Raw genomic sequence first — 24482 nt, forward strand, 5'->3', positions numbered from 1 at the left:
TGGCTCTCACATCACCCCTTCCTAACTTATTAATTTTGCCATATCGGTAATTCTAAGTCTTTTCATATAATGTACCATATTCACAAGTATTATTCTTGGTAATTACTGTCTCCAAGAATAACTGAGAGATTATTTAACCTAATAAACCCATTATGACCCATTATGTAAACCTGTGAGCTATACTGGAGGTTGTAAGTCTAACACCAACACAACTGAATTATTCCTCTTACCTGTGGTGCCATTAACCCATCTATATTCATCAATAGTTTTGGTGTTGCTGCGTTTTAAAGATAATGGCCATAGAGATGTCTGTCTTTTGTCAAGCATAATGGAACTAGATGACACTCGGCTTGAGGTGCTTAAAGCACCAAAAATACATTTGAAAAACTTAACAGCAATGTCTCTTTCCAGAGATCATGACCCGGTTACCCAACATAATCTTCAGACCTTGTTGTGAGCAGAATCATGCAGAAACTATTTTTTTTCGACTGTCCCTTTAACTTTACCCTTCCCCCGTTTCAGTCATTCTAAAGTTGTAGATAATGTACTGTAACTCATGAAAATTAGGACAGATTTTCTGTCTGATTGCTATTTTCAAGTCTCAAGTATAAATTATTTACCCTAATAACAAAGATGACACATTAAGTGAAATCTGTGACCTGTGCTTTGGGGTTCATCTGTTACAAAGTTGTAAAATTAATGTCTAATCTCTCTAAGCCTACTTACAGCAAAACAGCATGAGTTGCACTTTGTCTAAAAATATATTTATTTCATGTTACAAAAAGCAACATTGCACAACAACACACAAAAGCAATCTGACCCAAAGGTGTGATTAAGAAGTATGTTTGCCAAATACTTTTATTTCATAAATCTCTTCCAGTATGTTTTCATTAAGTGTTAATTATATTACTAACAGAATAAATCTCTCCTTTAATAAGCACAGCTGAAGTGGAGTTTGTAGACCTTTACAGACTGAGATGAATGAGCAGTGAGATGTGTGACACTCACAAAGAAGCTAACAGATGAGGACTGAGCTTTACTGAGTGTTTTATTCCAAGAGCAAACATGTTTTCAGATATTCCCTTATTCTTAAGAGCACCGTCTTGGCAGTTCTCCCTCATAAACTGTAGAATGCTGAGCGAAACAGGAAGTTTGCTGCAGCGGGGAGACAAGCTCTCCCTCACTCTCTGATTGAGATCAATAGGTTTCCACAGTGCTCTGTGCTCACTGTGCACCACTGCAGTATAGAGAGAATCCATCAAAACCAGCCAGGTGCATTACACAACCTCCAGCCCCCACCCACATTGATTTCACACTTGTGGAAGTGCAATGCCAGAGTGTGACTATGAAATGCAGTTCGGTGCCAGCATGAGAGAAAGTTTCAGACTTGGATTTTAGAACAGATGAAGAACATGTTAATCACATACTTAGATCTACCCCGTTTTAGCCTGTATGTTTCCCTCAGATAAATATGACAGATTATCCTGTTGTTCTGAGACCATCACGACCCCATTAGGAAATTGTTTATGGGTGTCAGTCTCCGTCCAGAGTAAGGTGACCAATTTTTCAGCCTCTGATGCCAGTTGGAACCATTAGCCCCCTCCGCTGAGTGGATTACGACCATTTTGGTAGTGACCCTACTGTGCTAGTGTTCGGGAGGGCCACAATTGGGGCTCTAAAAACTCTCAACTTGCAACAACTAGCTGCTGATCCAATTTGGCAGACAGACAAAGATGGCTCTTCAGCAATGAAAAACTGGATTACAAGGTCTGGCTGACCTCTGAGTGATGAAACACTCCACTTTCTCACCATCTTCTTTTTTTTTCCCCCCACAACTTCTCTACACCACCTGTCCCCTGCTTGTAGAAAAATAAAATTATCTCTGGTCTAGTCTGGACGATATCCAAGACTATAAAGATCTACATTCAGTAGATTTTCAGATGTAAAAATAAAGCTATGGTTGGGTATTATTCAAATTTGGCCCAATACAATATTGGTACCTGGAATTCGATACTGGTACCCAATGGTACCTTTTTTCAGTACCTTACACTCTCTGTATTAACCAGTTCCCTCAAAAATGTTCAAAAAAAACAATAAAATAAATCCAACTCAGTCTCAGGACTGTTCGATACCCAACTCTAGTATGACCCTGTGCATTCCATAAGGCACAGCACGCATTCTCAACCACACTCAGTGTCTCGCCACATCCCAAGTACCTTTTCACTGCTACATTTTTGGTGTAAACCCAAATGGAAACACCAATCCCATAAACTATAAATCCATGGATCCCAGTGGGATGACTGGTGGTGGACCCTGCAGGGGGAATGGTACAAAGTTGGGATGCACAGGGACTGTCTGCCTCTCACTAGTCCTTGTCTCTAATACCAGATTAGGTGAATGACTGCATGTGCCAGGATTGATTTTGCACCTGGGGTAATCCCCACAGAGGACACAGGCTTATCCAGGAGGAATCACCATGCTACCTTGCCCACCTGCCACCCTCAGCCAGGTAAATCAGGATACATAATCCAGCAAGCCGTATTTCTGTTGTTTGCATGACTCAGATTTCAGTATCAAATGAACTTAAGCTTCTTCTATTAAAAGAAGTGTTTTCAATCCCCAAAATGGCCCTGCCACTCTGACCGAACCCTTGGTAAATTCAACTTTTCTGAACGCAGGAAGCACTAGTCACTGATTCAGCCACAAAGCCAACCTGTGTCTTCCGCCACTGTCACTTGATTGACAGCTGATACCAGACCGCGCCAGCAAACGCCGAGGCTCGTTGATGGATGGCACCTGCTCCTCCTCAGAGGAAATCAATTGAAGTCATGGGCAAGGATGGGCTGCTAAAGCACTTACACATGGCTGTCTGCCTGGGGAGGGAATGGGAGGTGGTGGTGGGGTGTACAGAGAGAGGGTTGCCAACCATCTGTGAACAGAGGGGGCACTGCCAAGCGTCAGTCCCTTTTTACACCATCCCTCAAAAAGACACACAATGTCTCCAAATTAGACATGTGAGTTCCTTCATGCTACATTCAGTAACAGTCTTTGGGAAGTTCCAGCATCATTACATACTCATCCATCATTTATATTGCTTAGTGCCCTTTCAGTGCATCAAAGACTCTAATATTAGTGACTAATTGATACAACCCAATAGCGTTTAAGCTATTTTTATTTGTGTTGCACTAGTTACATGATTCATTACTACTATAAGACATCCAACTTCCTGCAAACATGAAGGTTGAGGTCAGTCAAATATTCACACTTGTGCATCATCAACTCATGTGAGTTCATTCAAGCTACATTCAGAAACAGTCTTTAGGAAGTTCCAGCATCGTTACAAACTGTTCAAATAATTCATATTGCTTTGTGCCATTTCAGTGCATCAAAGATTCTAACATTTGTGACTAACTGATGCAATCCAGTAGTTTAAACTATTTTATATGTGGTACACTTGTTACAGACTTCATTATTCCTATAAGAATATGCGCATTTCTGCCAACACAAAGGTTAAGGTCATTCAAATATCCACACTTGCACATCATCAGAGAGCACATGGGCCACACTTGTGCAGCGGGCCAGCATAGCTACAATCTTCAGTGTGCATAAGTGTAGTTACTGGAGCTCAACCTGTGATTCTGGCAAATCTACATCCAACCTAACATCAAACCCAGCATCAGTATTTGAAAGGAACTTTCTGGCCCACAAAGGAGGGCGGTGGGATCTCCTGGCTGGCACCAGCCCGGTGAGTAACATCCAGGAAGGGGGTCCTGTGGGGTGCTGTGCCCACCATGCTGGCGTCAGTGTGTGTGCCAACCAACTGCAGCACACGAGCAGAGGGCCGGTGGTGAAGGGCCAACTGCCTGGAGCTGTAGCCACACATCCCAATCCCCACGGCCCCCAGCAACATAGCAATGCCGGGCACGGACTTCTCAGCTGGAGGTGTCACAGACACATTGTGGTAGGCCTGGGTCTGAAAGAGGAGAGAAACAGAGAGTGAAATGTGATCAGAGGAAAGTTGGATTTCCTTGGTATTGTGGGAGTATGAAAGACAAATCAGTCAGGGTTATCAAAGCAGTCAAGAAACAACACAACTTCCTGGTGAGCGATGACAAAATAGTCACAATTTGTTGAAGAATAATAAACCTGGTTCCTATTTTAAAGATTTTAGGTCTAAATAAAAAGTTTTAAAATTGGTGCAGCCTTAGCCCACAGCCACAAAATGGGCTTCAATGACTACAACATAATCTTTGGAGGCAAATGGATCAGTCAAAGTGATCGAGGCAGTGACAGACCACCTGTGTTATGAGTCTGGTGGCTTTAAACACAGTGATATAACAGCTTCAGTTCCCTGTTGCAAAGGGCTCTCTGAAAAGGTCTGTTTCTGCAGAGATCCCTTCTGTAATGTTGTCAGACACTTACCCCTTGTCTAGACCCCAAATGTCAGGTCAGCATCATACTCGCGTGCTGATCTTATTCATGCCACATTGAAGCATCTGTCTGTGTAGGATCTGTCTTGTCCACACATTTCAAAGCGTCCAGCAGTGAATAAGCAGCCAAACTTTCTGTGTATGTGTTTGTGTTTATAGTGAGTGTAGTTGAGCGAGAGAGAAAATAGAAAAAAGAGAGTGTTGGTGGCTGCGTTCAGAGCAGTGTTGGTGATCAGAACAGAGAAATTAAAGTTTAGCAGTGAAGCTGTCCAGTGGCAGTAAATGTACAGTTTGTCCATGAATTAACACTACAGAAGAAGTTCAAAAAGTTCCCATATCCCAGCTGCTGGGTGAAGTGAAGTAAGAGTCTGTGGATTATAAAATCTGGCTCTGGAGCACACTCTGCCCTGCCTATGTTTATAAAATGTGGATAAAATATGTTTCCAAGTGTTTTTTTTACTGGGCACCTTGTGTTTACGTGGGCATTTGCAAAAAAAATTGTCTTGAAGTCTAAATAAACACCTCAGGCCACTTTTATGCCCATCAGTACCTGAGACACATGAAGCGGTGCAGAGGGTGCTTCTGTTGGGTGAGACGTTCAAATTAAAAATGCATCCAACAGTCTTATAGTCGAGACATGAGGTTAGAATAACAATCTGAGCCTGTCAGGACAAAAGGCAACACGAGCACTTTTAATAGATGTAGTCCTTGGAGCCACTGCAGCCTGTTTCACAGCTGATGGCTGAGGTCCCTTCAGGACCAGTTCCTATTAGTCATTTAGATTCCCAGAAATGTAAAATATGGAGTGCAGATTTAAAAATATTGGAATTACCCATAAATGGTTAAAGTACACACAAAGATGCATATACAGTGCATGAGGACAACATGCATTACACCCCTTTTAACAAACAGTTGTCAAATGAGAGCGCCGCAAATATGCTCACCTCAGCCCAGTAAAATGCTCCCACCAATCCCGGAGAGATTAAAAACTCATCCTCTCTCATTTACCAAATCGCGGTCTGTCTATTTTTGACAAACAAAAAGCTTGTCTATTTTGCGACACGGGCAATTTCCTCAGCGGACCCTTGACAATTATAAAGAGCATAGAGGAGCAAATAATAGAAACTTCCTAGTTTCTAATGGAGCTGTGTCACAGACAGTTAAGAAGCTATTCCTGTAGCTCACTCACCCAGTTCCCATTTCCATTTACAGTGCAATGGACTGTCACCAGCTCGGATTTCGCTATTGTTTGTGGGAAATGCCACAGAAAAGGTGATTGTGTTTTGTGAGCTGAAACAAAAGGCATCCTATAGTTACTGGAACAAACTCATATTTGTGGACGGCATGTATAATGTGATAGCACTGTATTTCATCATCTGTTGAGACACTTGACCAAAAAAATGTCCACATAATGGTCCCACAAAGCTTAGTGAAACCAACTTGCTGTATGCACGGTCTCTGTCTATAAAACTCAGTGTACCCATAAAATCAGTACCTTCCAAACACTTCATTATGTCAATGGCTGCTCTCACAACTGTCAACGCTATTTCATCTGCCGCTTTCTTCTTCTCCTTAAGGGCCAGTAGAGACAGAGCACACCAGGCAGTGTGTAATCTACACTTCAAATCCAAGACACTGAGAGCGCTTTACCCCTTTTTGTTTTAAAGGTCCTAAATCAAAACAAGTTGCTTGATGCTGAAAAACTGCAATAAAGTGCAATCTACTTCTGCTTCTAAGATCACAGCAAGCAGCTCTCAGTGACTCAACACTTTATGTTCCTGCATTGACAGCTTTAGTGTCGCTATGCGTCCGAGAGTAAAAATCACAGCAGATGAAAAATTTTTTATACACTGTAAAAATAAAACATTTATTCTAACTTAAAAATGTTGGTCTCTGGGTTGTCATAAAATTTTTAACATGACTGAATTTGAAAAGACGTAATTTTGTAATGATTCAAAACAAATGAATGTTTATAGTGAAATAAATTTGACATTAATTCAGTTGTACTTGAAAAAACGTGTTCAATAAGCTTAAGTTTTAACTCTCAAACAATGCATGCTGGGAAGTCTGCCTATGCTGATCATGTTTCATTAGAAATTGAACTTGATGAGTTGATTGAACTCTGTACAGTGCATTCATTCAACGCACCATTTCAAGTCAAAGATTCCACTGAATTCCTCTGTGATGTTTTACAGTGTAGCTGGTTACAGTATGTATACTGTAAAAGCAAAAAAAATGTCTTCACTCTTTTTTTATAACATTATTATAACATTGACTTTTTAAGCACCCCAGTTATAACAAATTGAGTTCACAGCTAATTGTGATCTGTTTATGAAATATTTTTTTTAATTTCTAAAGCTCAAAGACTCAGGTTTACAATGTTTTAAAGTTTAATTCAAACTTAAAAGTTGAGTTTGATTCAAAACTCAAAATGATCTTTTTTTTTAACAGTGCTCTTGACTTATATCATGTTCACCTTTATAAGAAAATAGCACTGAATGACCAACCATTCACTTCATTTCATGGAAGTTCAAATTGACAAAATAATTCCTTCTTGAAACCTCCCAAACTGCACACACTGACCTGCAGCAGCCTGATGTAGCCTGGAGTCAGTCTTGGGACTCTGAAAAACATTCTGAAGTGTTCTGTGATGGTCTTCCTGGACTCCCAGGAAGGGAAACCCACTGACGGAGGGGTCTCTCCCGGTCTCTGCTTGGACTCTTCAACCTGTGCTCAGCAATCTGATGTAGGACAGCTTGGTCAGCCCTTATAACCTCTCCTTCTAGTCTTTACATAACAGACAGTCTGCAGGTGGTGTCTAAGGGGATTACAGGAGCTGGCACACAGGGACAAAGAACTGAGTGCAAGGCTGGATCATGCTGGATCATGCTGGATCATGTTTAAATGTCAACATATACCAGTGGAATCATATTGGAATGATTTGTGCTGTTGTTTTACTTTTTCCCCCAATGATTTTAAGCACACTGTAAAGCAATTAAAAACCTTAATTATTTTTTAACTAAAGTTTATTTTTGGTTTACATGTATGCAGGATTTTGTCTGGTACATTACATAACAGTGGAAATCTTGTGTATTTTCTATGTAATCTTACACACATTTGCCACATTGTGATAAATATCAATGCATAAGAAAATCCAAAATGTCAATCAATAATGTGATTATTTCAGCCACACCACACAGTCATGATGTACCATATGTACAGTATATGGTCAATATATGTGGAGAATGAGAGGTGTATAATGTACATCTGTCTGTTTGAAGGGAACAGAGACAGTAAAGTAGCATTACCCCGGACCCCACCATTCAAAATAAGTATTGCAGTCAAAATAGTGAATTGGAGCCATTGAAGCTATATTAAATAGGTTGAAGCTCTATTTAATATAGAATCTATGGTTGAAGCGAGTTCTTTCTCCCAACTGCATCCTCCCTAGATTAGAAGCTCAGTCAGGTTGCCTGTAGGTTGTAGGGAAACACAAGCACAAGACAAGTGCGATATTATACTTTAATACTGACAAGGGAAGGCGACTCCTACGCTGTGAAGTTCATCAGCTGATTGTCACTCTGTCAGTCACCTCTCAATGTCAGGCTAAAAATGTGATCTTGCTAAACCTGCTCTGAAAATACACACAACTCATAAACAGACACTAACTCGTTCAGCGAACATTTGGTTTTAATTTTAACTCTATGTAAAGTGAATAAGCGTGAAATGCTTTCTCATTGTAATGAAAATTTCATAGGAGAACATACTGGACATTAGTGTTGTTCTCAGTGAAGTCAGTATTTCAACTTACCATGTTTCTTTAATCTCTGATGACATATCATAGTCATTTTATGATCTAGTGTAGCAAATATATTGCAGAATTATCTTTCAAACACAGTGCTAAATTATGAATGAAAAGTTAAATAATTCAGGTAAAGTACAGTACATTAGCATCAGGTGTAAGTGATTTCTTACCTCAGCAGTTCCTTTAATAGCTTTATACAGAGTCATTTGAAGTCAGAACATTTGAATCTGCCAAGTGGGTTGATTTGGATGTTTTTCTGTTGATGTTGAGAATGGCTTCCTCTGCCATGTCAGCAAATTTTCTCTAAGCTTTAATATCCTTCCTGGCCTGGGGGTCCTCGACTCAAAGTGAGGTCTTATAATGAGGTAGCTGTGCTGATAACGTCTCTCTCGCTGCAGAGGAATTCTCTCCAGCGAGCAGCCAACAATGACCTTCTTCTCATCTCTGGTAATAGGACCCAATTCTGCCTCCCAACTCATGCATCCATGAATAATCTCAAACCCTGGCATTAATGCTGCAAAGTCATGATGCCACTGAAACTGTGATGCCCACTGGGTTACATGCACAAAAAGAAAGCACACAGCATTTAAAGTACTACAGGAGAAAAATGAAACCACTGTTTTCAGTGCTAGAAAATATAGAACAAGCAAGTTAAAGTCAAAGCAAAAGACTAAGAGGCTAAAAGCTGAATGGAACCTTTATTAGTATCTTTTGTGACACCTGTATTAAGTTTACAGTTTAATCTCAAAATGCTGTGAGGTTCTACTTGTTGCACCAACACCTACATGAGAACAGTGAGGTGGGAGTACTAAAAGTAAATGCTGGGTGGACAGCTATACAGTGACCCTAACCTTATTATAAAGCTCTGTAAAGCCAAGCTGCAACTTCAGATGGTAATTGTCCGTAGACTCAAGGGATAAACAAAGTTATTACATTTCATCCTGAAGGGGACATGAAAGTGTGTACTAAGGTCATGGCAATCCATCCAGCAGTTATTGAGACATTTTCAAAAAAAACAAAACAAAAAAAAACCCACACAAAAATGGATCATATGGTGGAAACGTCAGTAGTTAGGATTAATTTTCTGGGAACCATAAATATGTGTATAAGTTTTGTGCCAATTAATCCTATAGAAGTTGGGATACCTCACTGGACATGTGAAATTTTTACCTGCTGGTGATGCTACAGTAAGGGAATCACCAAAGTCACACCTTGGATATCTGTACCAAATTTCATCAATCAAATCTCTGAGCTGTTTCAGTCTGGACCAAAGTGGTTGATCAAACAACAGACAGACTGACATCGCCATCCCAAGAGCCACACCACTAGCATGGCTAAAAAAGTGCACCAAAACCAATTATGCTTCCCTTTATATTATGTTATATAAGCATTTCAGGCAATGTGCTCTTCGCCCTTATTTTCTCATCTGGCTAATGTCTGCTGAATGAGACCATGAGCTTCCATCAGACTCAGCACCTGGTGTGTCCGTCCATGAATGAAGGCCACAGATGGCGGCCCTCATGCTAATTGTGCAATACTATAATACTGCAAACACACACACACACACACTCAGACCTATGTGTTACAGTGTATAATACAACTTGCGGGTGTCTACTGGTGTATCCCAGCTCTGGAAAGACAACAGTTCCTGTTGAGCTGGTACAGGGCAGACAGCTCTCAGTCAGGTCATCACAGTGGGCACTATCCAGCCGAGATAATTCTCTGCCCTTCTCCTGAACTCATCCCCTGGCATTGAGCTACGGGTAAATGTATTTAGAATAGATTATCTCAGCTGTAGACAGATATGGTGATGCGGAAGGTTAAGCTACTGACTCCCTGGTGTGGTACTGGTTCCCAAGGTCCGTCAACAACATACTGTGTTGCTATACTGAGCGTGCAGTTAGATAAGGACAACAAGTTGGGATCATGTAACGAGACAAGTTAGTTCTTCACCATTCAGCCCGATAATGAATATTTGCTGAGACACCATTAGTACCATCAGTAAAATCTCCCTGAAGACTATTAATTAGACCAGTTCCATTAGGTGAAACAGCAAATTTGAAAAGACGTGGAATAGCTCACTGAATGATTCAGGCTGTCAGAGAGGCGAGGGCCAAAAAATTAAAAAGGGCAGCAGCTGCATGTGGTGGGGGAGACATTGGTCCACTGTAGACTGCATTTTTTTTGTTTTTGTCCATTGGAGGGCCAGTCTAAAGGGCACTTTATCATTCGTCTTAGAAATTGGACAACTCAAGACAGCACTTTTTCACATTTTGTCAACTGGAATGACACTCTAGAGAGCACTTTGCTGTTTTTTTCTCCACTGGAAGGGCACCTTAGAGCATTGGTTCACAACCTGGGGTCAGTATCCCCTTAGGGGGGTGCCAGAAATCACAGGGTGTCGCCATGACTTCCACATGTTAACCAGAATCACAATTTATACTTTTTAAAAAGATACATTTCTTTGTGATCCATTAAAAATAGTAGGCTACTTAGTTGGCCATGTCTCTGTGAACTCTCAGGATGGGTGTGTATAAGTCTGCTCTCTCTACTGGGTTGTTTAAAGACATATTAAGCTTATACTAGAGAAGGGATATTTTGATGCACAATTAAGCTTTGGAATGAATCACTTATTCTTTTTGGTGTATATGCACACATCCTTAGATACAGGTAGGAGGGGGGTTCCAAGGAAAAAAAGTTGGGAATCACTGCCTTGGAGGGCACTTGGGCATTTGTCTTGTGCATTGGGCCACTCTAGAAGGCACTTAATCATGTTTTGTCCACTGGAAGGACACCTGAGAAGGCACTTTATCACCTCTCTTGGACACTGGCCCACTCTAGAAGGAACTTTACCATTTGTCTTGGACTTTGGTCCACCCAAGAGGGCACTTTGTCACATTTTATCCACTGGAAAGGCACCCTAGGGGGCATTTTACCACATTGTCCTGGACATTGTTTCACTCCAGAGGGTACTTTATCATGTTTTACCTACCATAGGGACATCCAAGAGGGCACTTTTGCCTCATTTTTTCAAACACAGGGGCACCAGGGAGCGAGGGGGTACCATGCTGCCCCCCCTCCCTTGAGTCCACCACTGAAATAGCTACTTGGTCAGAAATTGATTTGTGGGGGAGTGTATTGTAGATAATTGAGAAGCCATTAGGTTAACTGGCCGGGTTTAAATGTCATAACGTCTGCAAACATCCAAGGAGCGCCGCAGAACTGACATTTGCTTCTCTGGCAATTAGGAGGTCAGATGAGAAGGATGGCTGTTTATGTTAATAACAATTAAATGTTTGACTTATTTGAACTACATAAAACTCTAACAAACAGGGAGGTAAGTAACTGCTCGGTCGATAATGACAACTTCCAGCTTATTCATGGTGGGTGGGAGGATTTGCTTTGCTCAGCTTAACTGGCTTTGTTTTCTTCTTGCACAATGTTAGGCATGAAAATGGATTAGACAAAAGCACAGATCAAAAGCAAAAATATTTAATAATACAAAATAATTTACACAGCATCACGTTAAGTACAACATAGTGAAATTTCAAGAACTTTCTTGTCTAAAGCAGTGGAGCACAGTGGAAATAATCCTTCAATGGAGTCTCTGCTTCTGTGTGATTGACAGTCTCATGGGTGCGTTGTAGAAAGTCCTGTCTTCTTGTCTCCCTGCATGGGAAGAATGTCTGTGATCCAGTATTGGAACAGTGAAACGACTGCAGTGGTTTCCTCTAAAACACAAAGAGACAGACAGCAAAATTTCAGTTACAGCCGAGACTGCTGCTGACAACACAATACCAGAGGAACGGTCTGTTTCCGCCAAAGACACTTATTTGCTGTTGTATTTTCAGCCTAACAAATCAAAATCTCAAGACAGTGTTCAAATTTCCCACCTCGCCGCATGTCGACATTCAACTTAACACAACTCCAAACCCAAGACAGAATCTTTCTTTTACTTATTCGTGAAAAATTTGAATTCTTTTTAGTGAATCTATGCAGAGCATAAAATGGGTAGCATAAAGAGAAGCAGTCAAGCTGATGTCATTCGTGAGAGGAACTCCAGGGTGCAGTAAAATATGCTCAAAGGAAATGTATTTTAGACGTGCTCCTGCACTCAATTGATTGCCACTGCAAGGGCTGAGTGACAGAGTGAGGAGAGCGTTAGTGAACTCACTTGAAAAACTTTCATAAGGACACCTCTCTCCACAAGCACATGGATTAGCTCCAGCATGGTGGTGATTGTGGATTACGTTTAAATGCAGAATGCTGTGAATGTTAAAGGACCAGTGTGTAAGATTCAGTGGCATCTAGCAGTGAGCTTGATGCCACACTCAGGAATCGGAGGCGGTCTGGGTTGCACGTGACCACATTCTTTTATTAGTCTGAACGCGAATGTGTCCTGGGCCAAACTGAAGGACCGCCTGCTTAACTGGAGTCCTGTAAGTACACCGCTGTAATGCAAATCTCATATTTGGGCTCTCTTACTGTACCTGCAACGGATGTTTGTGAACACACTACTAACCTATGTAAACACTAAGGCAAATCTTTAATCACCTGTGCCTTTTTGTAAATTCTACATTTACTGTGATTAATTAAGATGTTTATTTCACTGAAAAAAGCCTTGTGTTGATGAGAAGAGCAGACAGGAGAGTTGCTGTGGAGTGTGCTCAAATGAACACTTTTATTCTCTCTGACTGTCATTAATGCCCTTCCGTCATCTGTGGTGTGAAACCATCAGATTTCTACACAGTCAGACAAAATTAAAGTGTGCAACTTCCAGATCATAGTTCACTTTTAAAATCCCAGCACACTACTGAGATCTCCTGCTGGACTGCTGACAGAGCAGGTGAAACATTAGACTCATTGTGGGCTGACAGAGGAGTTTAGTGTGGCACTGAACTGTAAATAAAAGGAACAAATAAATGGAGTGTGTTTTTGCATATAAAGCGGGGAAGTGACAAAATCATGTACTGAAATCCAAGATAATTGTTTTATAATCACATCATAAGCCATGGAATCAGAACCATATTGAATTGTGGGGTGCCAAGAGATTTCTACCCCTAATGGAAATACTGTGGACACTATGAAGTCCCATGCCTTCTGTAGTTATAAAATAGCTCATTCTAAGGTAACGAAAACACACAAAAATTTCTTATTTTCAGTTGAATATACACCAATGAAAACACACTAATGAATATTTAATCTTACACATTAGACCTTTGTTTAATCATTTAAAACTGTCATGCTGTTCATGTCATCCTATAATACACAGCAGGGATGCCAAGGCCCTTGCCTAAAATACTAACAAAGCAAAGATGACTCAAGTAAAGTGAATCTTTACAAACTACAAAGATTCATTCATTCTGGTGCAAACCGCTGGTGGAGTTGCATTCAAAGAACAGGAGCATTTATAAACAGTGAATTGAAGCATGACTCATAAAATATGAGTCAGGTGGAGGTGGGGGGTTAGACGAGCTTTCAGGCAGCTGTGGTGCAGTTGCATGGACGACATAGGCACAACTACAGCAGGCTCTATTGAGGGCTAAGATAGCAAACTGGTTCTGACACGGTGTTGTCTTGGCGACACAGACAGGCAGAGACAAGCGTCACTTTGTGGTCGCAGATTATGGCAGTGGCCTGAATCTCCTGGCTGGTCTCTCTTTCTTACACATGTACACTTGTGAGTGTGACAGCAGCAAAGTCCCCGCTGATCCTATTATGCAGCCAACTAACCAACCATGCAAACACACAAACACAAACATGCACAGGTGAAAACGTCTCTGGGGACTCATGAGACGTTTTGGCTGTTGACAGAGTAAAGGCGAGATGAACAAGTTGAAACATGTTAGTTAACAAATAGTGTAAGGTCACCAGTGATGTAACATGGACAAGACCAGCTCTAGTATTGCAAATAAGGACAGGTGCGTACAGGTAAAGGCTGACGAAGGCAAGTAAGGGCAGGTATACACAGGTGAACAATAAAGAGTAAGGGCATGTACAATAAAAGGCAAGCAGGGACAGACAGAGGCATGTATTAACCTGCAGGGACAGGTCAGTTAAGTGCCTGGGGCCAATCCCAGTAAGAGTAGGCCAGTATGCATAGAAAAGGGCATGAATACATGTCACAAGCATGGAGCAGCACTCATGAGATAGTGTGAATTATTGGATGTGGTGTTGTATGAGGTAGTTAGGGTTAAGGTTAGGGTTGATATGTGTTACCTACAGTAGATGGCGGTCTCCACACCCCTAGTATGGGGAAGCAAGAGGAGTACCAGTGTAGGAAGCTGGGCAATGTAGTACTGTGGACAGGGTTAGTCTGGTTGGTTCTTTGCTGGTACTCCTCAGTGCATCTACAAACCGGGGGTGTATCGACCAGCTTCTACTGACGGCAATTCGCTAATGATTAGTAAGTACTTTGTACACTCAACTCTGTTCAAATAATCTAAATTACCCTTTAAGTCTAAGTAAAGATCCAATCATTTTCATCTGATGTAACATTTCATGACGTGATGAGTCACAGACCTGCAGACAGAAGAGACGTGTTGTGGAGCTCCTCCAGTGCCTTTTTCAGCTTGTCTGTCTCTTTTTGCTGAAGAAAGGCCTTGAGACAGTAGAGCTGTTTGAGGACAGAGGGGGGCTTGCATCCGCTGGCTATGCCGCTCAGAAGGTCGTCCAGTGTCCCAGACAGGAGAGGAAGATTGCTTACACCTGGAGAGGCTGGAGGAGGACAGAAGAAGTGACAGGTGGTGTATTCATCAAAGGCATCGACAGCTTATTTTAGTATCTAGCAACAGAAAAAAAAATCAGATAAAATAAAAAAAGAACAGAAAATAGAAAAGAACTGATCAAACAAAATAAGAAACTTCCTAAGTTGCACCAAACATACAGTAACAGTTTACACATAACTGTTTAGACTCTGTGTCATCACAATAGAGAAAACGTCACCAGTTTATGTTTACATTTACAAACACATTGGATGAGTCTCATAACTCTGCAGTCTCACCATTTCTTATTAGTTTCAATCATTTACAAGGTAGGCAGGTACCACAGAGCTTTTCTCTTATTTTGAACACTGGTCAGGGCCTAATCTTCAGCACACGCTGCAGCTTAATGAACTTGTTTCTCCGGGTGCATTCAAAGCCTTGATTAAAAACTCAGTGACTGAGGAGCGCAATTGCTTTCCGTAAGCTGGATTTTGTATTGTCAGTCTCCCACAAATAATCCTTGTATTAGATATGATTTGGAACTCTTATAATAACTAGAACTTTTACAGCTATCTTGGCTTTGGTTTTCTTTAAAATAAATTAATAAATAGATTAGTTAATACATATGGAAGCCAACTTCCCACAGTAAAAGAAACAAATATCTCCATGGTAAGTCATAATAATAATTAAAATGATGAGAGTTTTTATCTCATAAGTATGACCTGTCATACTGATATGCCTGGCAATAAAAAATTAGTTTTTCCTTCTAGTACATTCTAATGGCACCGCAATTTAAGTTATTGCACTTCCACCCAATTACTAATACAACGCTTGTGAGTGACTATTGCTGGCACTGTCACATCTTGTTTTTTTCAAAAAAAGCACAGATGTGCACTGAATTCTGGTCGACAGTTTTCATTAACATGCTTTCAGCTCTTGGCAGAATTTAATTATGTGTTTGCAAACTTCATCTGAGAAAGCCACCAGCTTTGTGCATCACAGCGACAAAGATGAACCAAAATTAAACAATTTCTTGGCAGGGTGTTAATTTTTCCAAATATTAACACTACATGAGTACAAGCCTCAGAAAAGGCTGCAACGTTTAGAGTACAAAAGAAACCAGCTGATCCAAAAAGGTGAGCTCCGCTTTGCTCAATACTCACAGTCTGACATATAGATTTCCATTGTTGTCCTGAGAAAGTCTGACACCTCAACACTTTTTGTCTTGTTATCCTCTTCCTCTTCTTCCTGATCTTTTTTGTACGTGAACTCCAAGGCAGCAGCCCGGGGCATCAAGCCCATGGACAGCAGTTTCTCTTTGTGCCGTTTCTTCTTCAGCTTCCTCCTCTTGTTCCTGCTAATGTGCTGCTCTTCTCCACCATCCACAGCCGTGTGACTCTGACCTAAACTGGACTCACTAACTGGAACTGCTCCATTTTTCCCAGAGTCCTGATAAGGTGTTGGTCTTCTTTTCTTTCTTCTCTTTTTTCTTTTCAGTTCTTCCACTCCCTCCTTATCTTGGTCATTGCTATCATGGTTGCTTTCCTCTGTGGGCAACAAAATTGTAAACTCTTGATTAGTTTCAAAACACTGTTAAAATCAATCCATTACAATCTCTACATGCATCTTTATTCTTGAGTAAAAGTGGCCTAAATCAAAATTTAATATGTCAGATTTTTTTTTTAAAGATCATTTTTGGACTTTGCCTTTATTGTGATAGGACAGCTGAAGATATGACAGAAAAGGGGGTAGAGAGAGGGGACGACATGCAGCAAATGGGGCCGCAGGCGGGAGTCAAACCAGCAGCCGCTGCAGAGGACTGACAGCCTCAACACATTGTGCACGCTCTACCAACTGAGCTATAGGGGCACCCGTGTTCATATACTTTTAAGTTGTAAGGTGGAAACAACATGGATGAGTATGTTATATGCTGAATTTGTTTGTATGCTACCTGACTTGTTATCAGGGTTAATGTTAATAAATTATGTTTCTAACTAACCTAGGTCACTCTTCCTGGACAGCAACTGATGGTTGCAAGCTAATGCCATGTTAAAAACTAAAGAGTGCACTCTGAAGAGTGCAGATCTCCACCAGGCAACTGAAAATAATATTTGAGTTTGTGTCACATATTGCAAGTGAGTGAGTTTCACCTGCAATCTGATTGAGAAGGAAATGCCTACAGACCAGTAGGGGGTTTGAGACCCAGTAATGTGCAATAACGTGCCATGCCAAGACAAAGATATTGCAGGTTTCATTCCACCCAATCACTGCACCACCTGATCCCACTTAGTAGATACTCCATTTTCTTAGCTGATTGCATTATAATCAGCAAAATCAGCTGGAGTGGTTACTGATGGAAAAGAAACTGGCTGAATCATGGTCATACATGGAGCAACCCTAAGGCCACAGGTGGTTAATAAAAGTACAGTATAATCAGTACACTGTACATGCAATGTTATGTAGTGCATCTGGACAGAATAGTGTCCAAAGTCCTGTTTTTAGCCATCACCATATCAAATTCAGTCCCTGTAATCATCATGTAGTAATCTACATCTACCATGCTACTTGCTACAGTTTCCTTTATTCTGAATTCAGCAGAGAGATGAAGGGGGAACCAACACTCAGGTTATGCATTAGCTATTCATACACGCATGCACACAAAATTACCACTTTCCTCCTACATTATGGAAATCATCATTAGGGCTCCTGTGGTTGTTTTACCTTTGCAGTTTTATTTCTTTTGCTTTCATTTTTTCAGCTCTAGGTTAAAGAAAAAATCCCATCAGTGTTAAATCTCTTGCTTGCTGGGGGTTGCACTGGCTGACAGCCTCCTCTCCACCTCCCCTCTCCTTAACAACTCAAGAGGTGCTGAGAGGTCAAAGAAAACCAGCTCCCATCGAAGTCTTAGTGAACCGTTCACACTGGTGAGCTGTGAACTGGCTAGCAGCCAGAACATAATGCAGCTGGGAGAGTGGCAGAGCAACAATGAACGATACTGAAAAGCAATTCGAGGGGAGCCACTGCCCGCTCAATATAATCTAACATGGACTGTGGTGATGACAAACTAAAGGACTTGTCAATGGGAGGTGAAAATGAACTTGAACTCTCATTGCTGTCATCACTGCTGTCTTTTTGTTACTCGTCTGAGAGACCATCTGGGCAGCACTGCCCCGTTTGCTGCAGTCATGTGAGCGCACTGAGCACTGAGTCACATCTTTTCAAATGCATCTACAAATATGCAATATTTATGGCGGTTTTTATTAATGCTGTACTTTTGTGGTAGCTAAAAACAGAACCAAAGCATCTCATGTCATTGTCTTGCTCGGCGCAGGAAAAAAGAGAATTCTTTCAAGCCTAAATGCACTTCTTTAATAGCCACATTTCTCTCCCTGGTAAAAACTATGCGTGTTCTTGAACCGACTGAACCCTACAACAGCACAAGAGGTTTAGATGACTTATGTTTCCATATCTCACTATCTAAAACTCTGAGCTCATACTGCACTGGAACAGTGTGGAGATGGATTTGGTAATTTAAGACTACAATACAGGGTGTCTTATTCACTCTAAATCAGAGGTTCTCAATTTTTTTCTGAACCCTTTTGTAGCATTTTTTACTTTTTACATTTCTACTTAGTCCTGTGAAAAACACTACAAGAGAAATGTATTACAAAGATATTAGACATGTATTAAATATATCATATAAAAGAACAATATTAAAAGAACAATAATAGGCCTACTCTGGGACTTAAATACGATACAGAGAGCAGGTTTCTACCATTAATGTGTGACAAATGCTTGGCTGGCAGAAGGCAGATTCATATATATATTCCCCGATACTGGATTGTTGAGGCAGATGTCAATACTGATATTAGGGAATTTTTTTTTTGATATTGATATATTAGCTGACATTCTTTTTTTTTTATATAAAATATAGGAATGCATGATAAATATCAGGACCAATAAATTAGCAGTCGACTGGCCTATTCAGCTATATATATATATATATATATATAACTTATTTTTAAAATACAAAAATGTGAATTCATCAGTTATCTCATCAATATCAAACTTTAAAATCCAGAATAACATCAGGGAAATGAGACAGTAAACTTTCACTGGTATTTTTGACTAATTAGAAATAACTATAAAAAACTAAAAATAAAAAATAAATAAGAATTATGTTCTGTTAAAAAAAAAGTATCAGACAACACTTGTACCTATTCCGATGTACTGTTGATGATATAACTGTGGCCAATATCTAGCTGATTATATAGGCTGATCAATATATTGGTCTGGCTCTAATTAAATAAGAGTTATAGATTATTAAATAAGAAAGCAATTTCTGAACTATTTAAAAATTAAAATATTATTAGTTGAACTATGAAGTGTTTTGTGCAAAAAAGAGTTTCATGATAATTTGAAAGATTGAATCGGAGTGCCATGGACCCCATTTTGAGAACCCGACTTTAAATCCATTTATCATTACTATATCCCATCAATCAATTGATGTTGTGCTGCTCCTCTAATACTATACTGATGGATTTATTATCACAAAACCTTTATGAAGTCCAATCCAAGCTGAACTTAAACAGGACTTTTGCAATTTCCATCAAGGCTCAGTGCCCACTAAATCAAAAATGTGATTCAATTAAGGCTCTGTTAGGCTGACGAGTGCAATTAATCAAACTTAACTTCATCATTAATTCTAGTGGGCACCTTAAGACGCTGCACTGTCTCAGCCAACAAATCTCCTCTATTTCATGGAGGTAAAGCAGAGGCCTGTCAGGTGGATGGAGGTTTGTATTAAAGAGGATGATGGGAACAAAGACACGTGTAATGAGCCAGGGCTCTTATTACACTCTTATCATTCTACTGGTTTACAACAAGAGAAAGTGCAGACAAAATAAACAGTCTTTAAATGATGCCTATCAACTCCAGTGCATGTGACTTATGTTTGAATCAAACTGCTAGCCAACTCTACTCATCACAGCTCAAGAACATTTCAGCTTGGCATTAACGTCAGCCCACAATTCAAGCTGAAAAGATGGCATCAAGGAAGGGTAAGCATTTCCTAGACAAGTTGTAAAAGTTTACTCTGACAAACAACACATTCAAAAGACAAATCAAAGTGAAATTCTCCCCAGCTCAAACACCATCTGTGCTGCATTCGAGTTCTCCTCAGGTCAGAAACACAATTGATTATCACTATTTGTTTGCCTTAGCTAGTGCAGTGGCACAGACAATCCAGAAGAGTTACTTTAATAATAGAGCATGCCAACCTGGAGAAAGCCCATGTCGTAAATCTCTCCTGGCTTTATGGTGCACATCGCAAGTACATAAATGTAAGATTACCGTCGTCTTACCAGCTGGGTCCTCTGCACTATTTATGCTTTCTAGCTGGGGGAGTGTGACGGATTTCTCTGAATCTGCCGTGTAGTCTGCAGGAGGAGGTAGGACCGTGTACAGTCGCCTGCTTGGATTGGCTGCACTCTGTGTCTTTCCTGCATCTCCTAAGACAGACACAGTAAATGAAATAAAGTAATAAATCCCAATGGTAAGAGCAGCAGGGTGGTAGCAATTCTGCATGAATGATGTGTTGGTATGTTATGTGTATTGGAAAAAAGGGAAAATGGGTTAAAGGGAAAAGTCAGAAAATAAATGATTTTCTCCAACAATTACACTTTATTTAAGCAGCAGTATCACTTGGTGAACTGAATGTAATCTTACCAGTGGCAGTGTCCTCTGGGGAGGCTTTTGTCTTCACAAAGTTTTTTTTGGCTAGGGCCTCTACAACGCATGGTGGGCTGGGCTCGTTTTCCAATTTTGAAGCTGCAGGGTAAAGCCTCTGGAGCACTTTTGATTGAAACACTATATGACACAAGACACAAAACAAAAATACATAACATCTGTTAATCAGAAGCACTGTCTTTGTACAGTACCTGACTTCTCCAAGTACTGAAGGAAACATTCTTAAAACTTCATGCTAAGCAATACAATTAAGTGTGGAGTGGGTTTAAATTTCACATTAAGTTATTAACACCATATGTGTTCCCGATGTTGAACAGAGGATGAACTCAGAGAAGAAACCAGCTTGACTATCCAACTTGAAAGACATGCTGGTTTATGGATCGTGTGCGTGTTAGAAAACTTTAATGTCCTCTGAGAGACATATTTAAGGTAAAGCTCAGAACATATCACATTAAAAGCACATTAAATAAAAATAACAGAAGACTGAGATCAGCTGCATAGTACATATCATCACAGTCCAGGTAATCATTAAAGTACATGTCAATAACTACATATCAACAGTTATCTTAAAAATAAACACATTGTTTTAGAGAATTCAGGAAGTTAAATTTAATACTTTTAAGACCATTATAAATGCAATTTAAGACCTATCCTTAGCATTTGTGGTTACTGGTTCAATTTTGGTTTTGTCCTGTAGTTGTTAGCAGCATGATCAATGCATTTTTTTCCTAAAAACACATTTATAAACAAGACTAATAATTATCAATAATCATAATCTAATTCATTTTCAAGATCTGTCAAATTTCTGACATTTTACATACCTGTCACATTTTAAGACCTACAATTTAAATGACTGGATCTTAGACTTTTTGAGAACCTGCAGGAACCTTGTAGACAGCCAGTATATTTGAATATCCCCCATGTATACACGTGTTTCACATCCCCTAATCCATGGATTTTCCCAGACTCCCAGTGTTAACTGCATCTCTTGTAGGCACAACATTAAGAGAATAATCATCAAAAATCACACAGGTAAAAAAGAAGCTTATATTTGATCAACACGGTGAGACATTACAGTGCAGTTATGCTGATATGAAACAGCAAGGTAAACAGAGGTGTCATAAATGATACTAGTTAAGGTCCTGTGTCGATCCATTTAGTTGAGCAGAACATTTCTAGTGAGCCAATACGCACAACTGTAGCACACTGACTCTCTCAGCCACCCTGAATGGAAAATAATCTTAATTAGTATCATTTGTAACACCTGTGTTTACACTACATGTCAAAATGGCTGCATCTGAGAAAAAGGCATATTGCTGTATAATGTAGGTTTGACAGTGGAGCACGTGCATTTGTTTACAACTGAGCTACTTATTCGAGACTTAGCCCGCTAGCTACATTAGCTAGCTAGACGCCCACAATACAACCGTTTTGAGTTTCTATATAAGGATCATAATATTGTCCTTGGCGACAGTGATGCTCACCTTCTTTCCTACGTGCCATATCGACATATAGCAATATTATCTGAGTCGAAGCGAAGAGGACGAAAACTAAAATGTAGCATGTGGCTATAGCTCATATGCTAGCACGCTAGGTGAGTTAGCTACGCAGCTTGCTAGCTTTTAATACCAGCTCGCCTCACGGCAGAAGTTATAACCGCGCACACCGGGGAAATAACTGAATTGTTTAACGTGTCATGTTAAAAATAAGTAAAGAACTGGCTATATATACTTAAAATCGCTTGTAAAAGTGCAATAATGTTCTGACGACTCCTGCTGTACTCCCGTCTGCCAGGCAGGCACTTGTAAGACTGACAACATAGAAGATGCAGGTTGTATCAGTCGCGCCGATTTCCATTCAAACTTAAGACAATTTAATGTATCCTTAGTTGTTAGGAAAGGCATGTGCCCTGTATATCATGCATGAATATATTCTTGTGGGCAGTCGAATCCATTCTTCAAATCGGCTTTCAAAACAGCCTTGTCCAGCTTAATATATAGAATATGTATCTTTCTTTAGAAGTGCAAGGTCACTCTGTGTTAAATGAAAAAGACAGTCTATGAGTTTGCATTTTACTGAGGCAAATTGCTTGTGTGATACGAATCAAAATGAGACTAATAATCACTTTATAGTTACTTTCGCTGGCACGCCAAAAAGCCAAATTTATTTTTGCGGTCAGTTTAAACTGCCAAACTTTCTTTCAATAAGTCTGATAAGTGTGATGCATCAGACTAGAGCTCCCCATGTGTTTGAATACCGTAATAACAGCGTGTTTTTTGGGCGTGCGCACAGAGTGCCAGCTGTAGGACGGACTGGAAGCGAGATGAGAATACAAAGCAGGCACCTCGTGGCTCAGCATCAGCACCGGGTTGAGTTAGGATTTGCGCACCCTCCAAACTTGGCTTGGGACCTCAGCATGTGAACGGGCTTTGCGGGAGGAGGATCCACCTAGAATGTCAGCTCTGAAGAAGGTAAATCTCCCTCTCTGTCTTATCAATCTTTGAGCACATATAGTTAACTCCTAATATGACGTGCAGGATTCAAACATTATATGTTGTCATCTTATAGTAAATAAGAAGACGTGTGCAGTAGTGAAAATGGGTGTGTGTTTGAGCAGTTTGGTTGCAGGATTTTATAATGTAAGGTATTCAGACTTTTGGACTCTTGGCTTTTTCAAAAGAACAAAAACCTCTATCATAATTTAGGCAATATTAAGTGCCAAAATTCAAATTTGCTTAATTATGATCAGTTATCACTATAAACAGAAAATAACAGGATTTTTGCATCAGTTTTGCATGCACATAGATTTTGTTCACCACTCTTGTGGTTTGCCTCATTGCCTTATTCCTGCACTCACATTTATCCCGTAGGAGAAGGCTTAGATGAAGAGTATTTCAGGCAGATAAAAGCTCTTTTAGTACAAGGTTAACTTCTCAAATGGATGTTATGTCAGGTTTGATCTCTCCCTGACTCCTCCTGTTGTGCACTGTCATGTAATGCTGTATGTACCATGCCGACTGTAGTATCTGTGGGTGGATGAGCTTCACTGACTGTGTCTGACAGAACCCAAGCCCAGCGCTGACAATCCTGAATGAAAGTGGAGCTCCATACAGCTTAACAAAAGAAGGTGTTGGAGGAGTTGTGGGTTTTGTAAGAATCAAGGAACTACAGGGACCTGTGTAAGCATGTTACATAATACCTTGCAGCAGTAAACAAGGCGTTGAGCATCATATGCACAATTCCCACAAGCCATCTGATTAATCAATTAGTGAGACTTTGAATGGGTGATTACTGGTGTAAGAATCAAGCATCTTTTGTTGCTGCAAGATTAGAAAGAGTTAACTGCCTGTTAGTGTAAAAAGCTTGTCATCAGTGTCACTTATACACTGACACATCACATTGTTTAAGATTCAGTGCAGTTGCAAGTATTAACGTCTCAGTTCCAATAGATTCCCATGATTGAATGGCAGGAAAAAAAAGTGTAAGTTGTATAGAATGTCTGCTTCAGCACTGCTGCCGAATCCACAGCAAATACACAGCTCTCAGCACACACTGTGAGTGACAAAATGCTGGCTGCCAGCACTCACATAGTCAGACATCATAATCACAGAGGTGCTAAAAATAGGGAACCATATTCATTGCAATGCTTTAGAAGCTCAATGGAGTTATTGCTGTTCACCTTCGCGACTTGAAGTTTTACCAAGATACTCCCCGATGCTGTACTCCTACCTTGCTCAATAATACAAAAAGCCTTTATTTTTAGACAGTCGTGGTCAGCTGGCCTTTCTTCAATGA

General features: G+C 40.2%; 2 protein-coding genes across 2 annotated transcripts; both read right to left on the reverse strand.

Moving 5' to 3' along the window:
• Positions 1-2913: 2913 nt before the first annotated feature.
• On the reverse strand, positions 2914-7232 carry LOC146310553 (uncharacterized). Its single transcript, XM_084743167.1, has 2 exons — positions 7014-7232; positions 2914-3973 (listed from the first exon to the last, which is right to left on the reverse strand). Exons 1-2 carry the CDS (start codon positions 7062-7064, stop codon positions 3677-3679), a joined length of 348 nt encoding a protein of 115 aa, XP_084599293.1. The 5' UTR covers positions 7065-7232; the 3' UTR covers positions 2914-3676.
• Positions 7233-11711: 4479 nt separating this feature from the next.
• On the reverse strand, positions 11712-22521 carry erich1 (glutamate rich 1). Its single transcript, XM_084743081.1, has 6 exons — positions 22172-22521; positions 20667-20807; positions 20303-20449; positions 16103-16486; positions 14758-14952; positions 11712-11966 (listed from the first exon to the last, which is right to left on the reverse strand). Exons 1-6 carry the CDS (start codon positions 22188-22190, stop codon positions 11866-11868), a joined length of 987 nt encoding a protein of 328 aa, XP_084599207.1. The 5' UTR covers positions 22191-22521; the 3' UTR covers positions 11712-11865.
• Between the last annotated feature and the right edge of the window lie 1961 nt (positions 22522-24482).

The sequence above is a fragment of the Lutjanus erythropterus genome, chromosome 18, assembly GCF_056507025.1.
Source record: "Lutjanus erythropterus isolate fLutEry1 chromosome 18, fLutEry1.hap2, whole genome shotgun sequence".
Lineage (NCBI taxonomy): Eukaryota > Metazoa > Chordata > Actinopteri > Lutjaniformes > Lutjanidae > Lutjanus > Lutjanus erythropterus.

Bases quoted from the DNA above. Each gene is read 5' to 3' on its own strand.
- LOC146310553 (XM_084743167.1), bottom strand. From the start codon at position 7,064: ATGTTTTTCAGAGTCCCAAGACTGACTCCAGGCTACATCAGGCTGCTG. The intron at 3,974-7,013 runs GTCAGTGTGTGC...CTCCTCTTTCAG, and splicing joins GCTACATCAGGCTGCTGCAG to ACCCAGGCCTACCACAATGT.
- erich1 (XM_084743081.1), bottom strand. The intron at 16,487-20,302 runs GTAAGACGACGG...TGTTGCCCACAG, and splicing joins TAGTGCAGAGGACCCAGCTG to AGGAAAGCAACCATGATAGC. The intron at 11,967-14,757 runs GTCTGTGACTCA...TTTGTGTTTTAG, and splicing joins CACGTCTCTTCTGTCTGCAG to AGGAAACCACTGCAGTCGTT.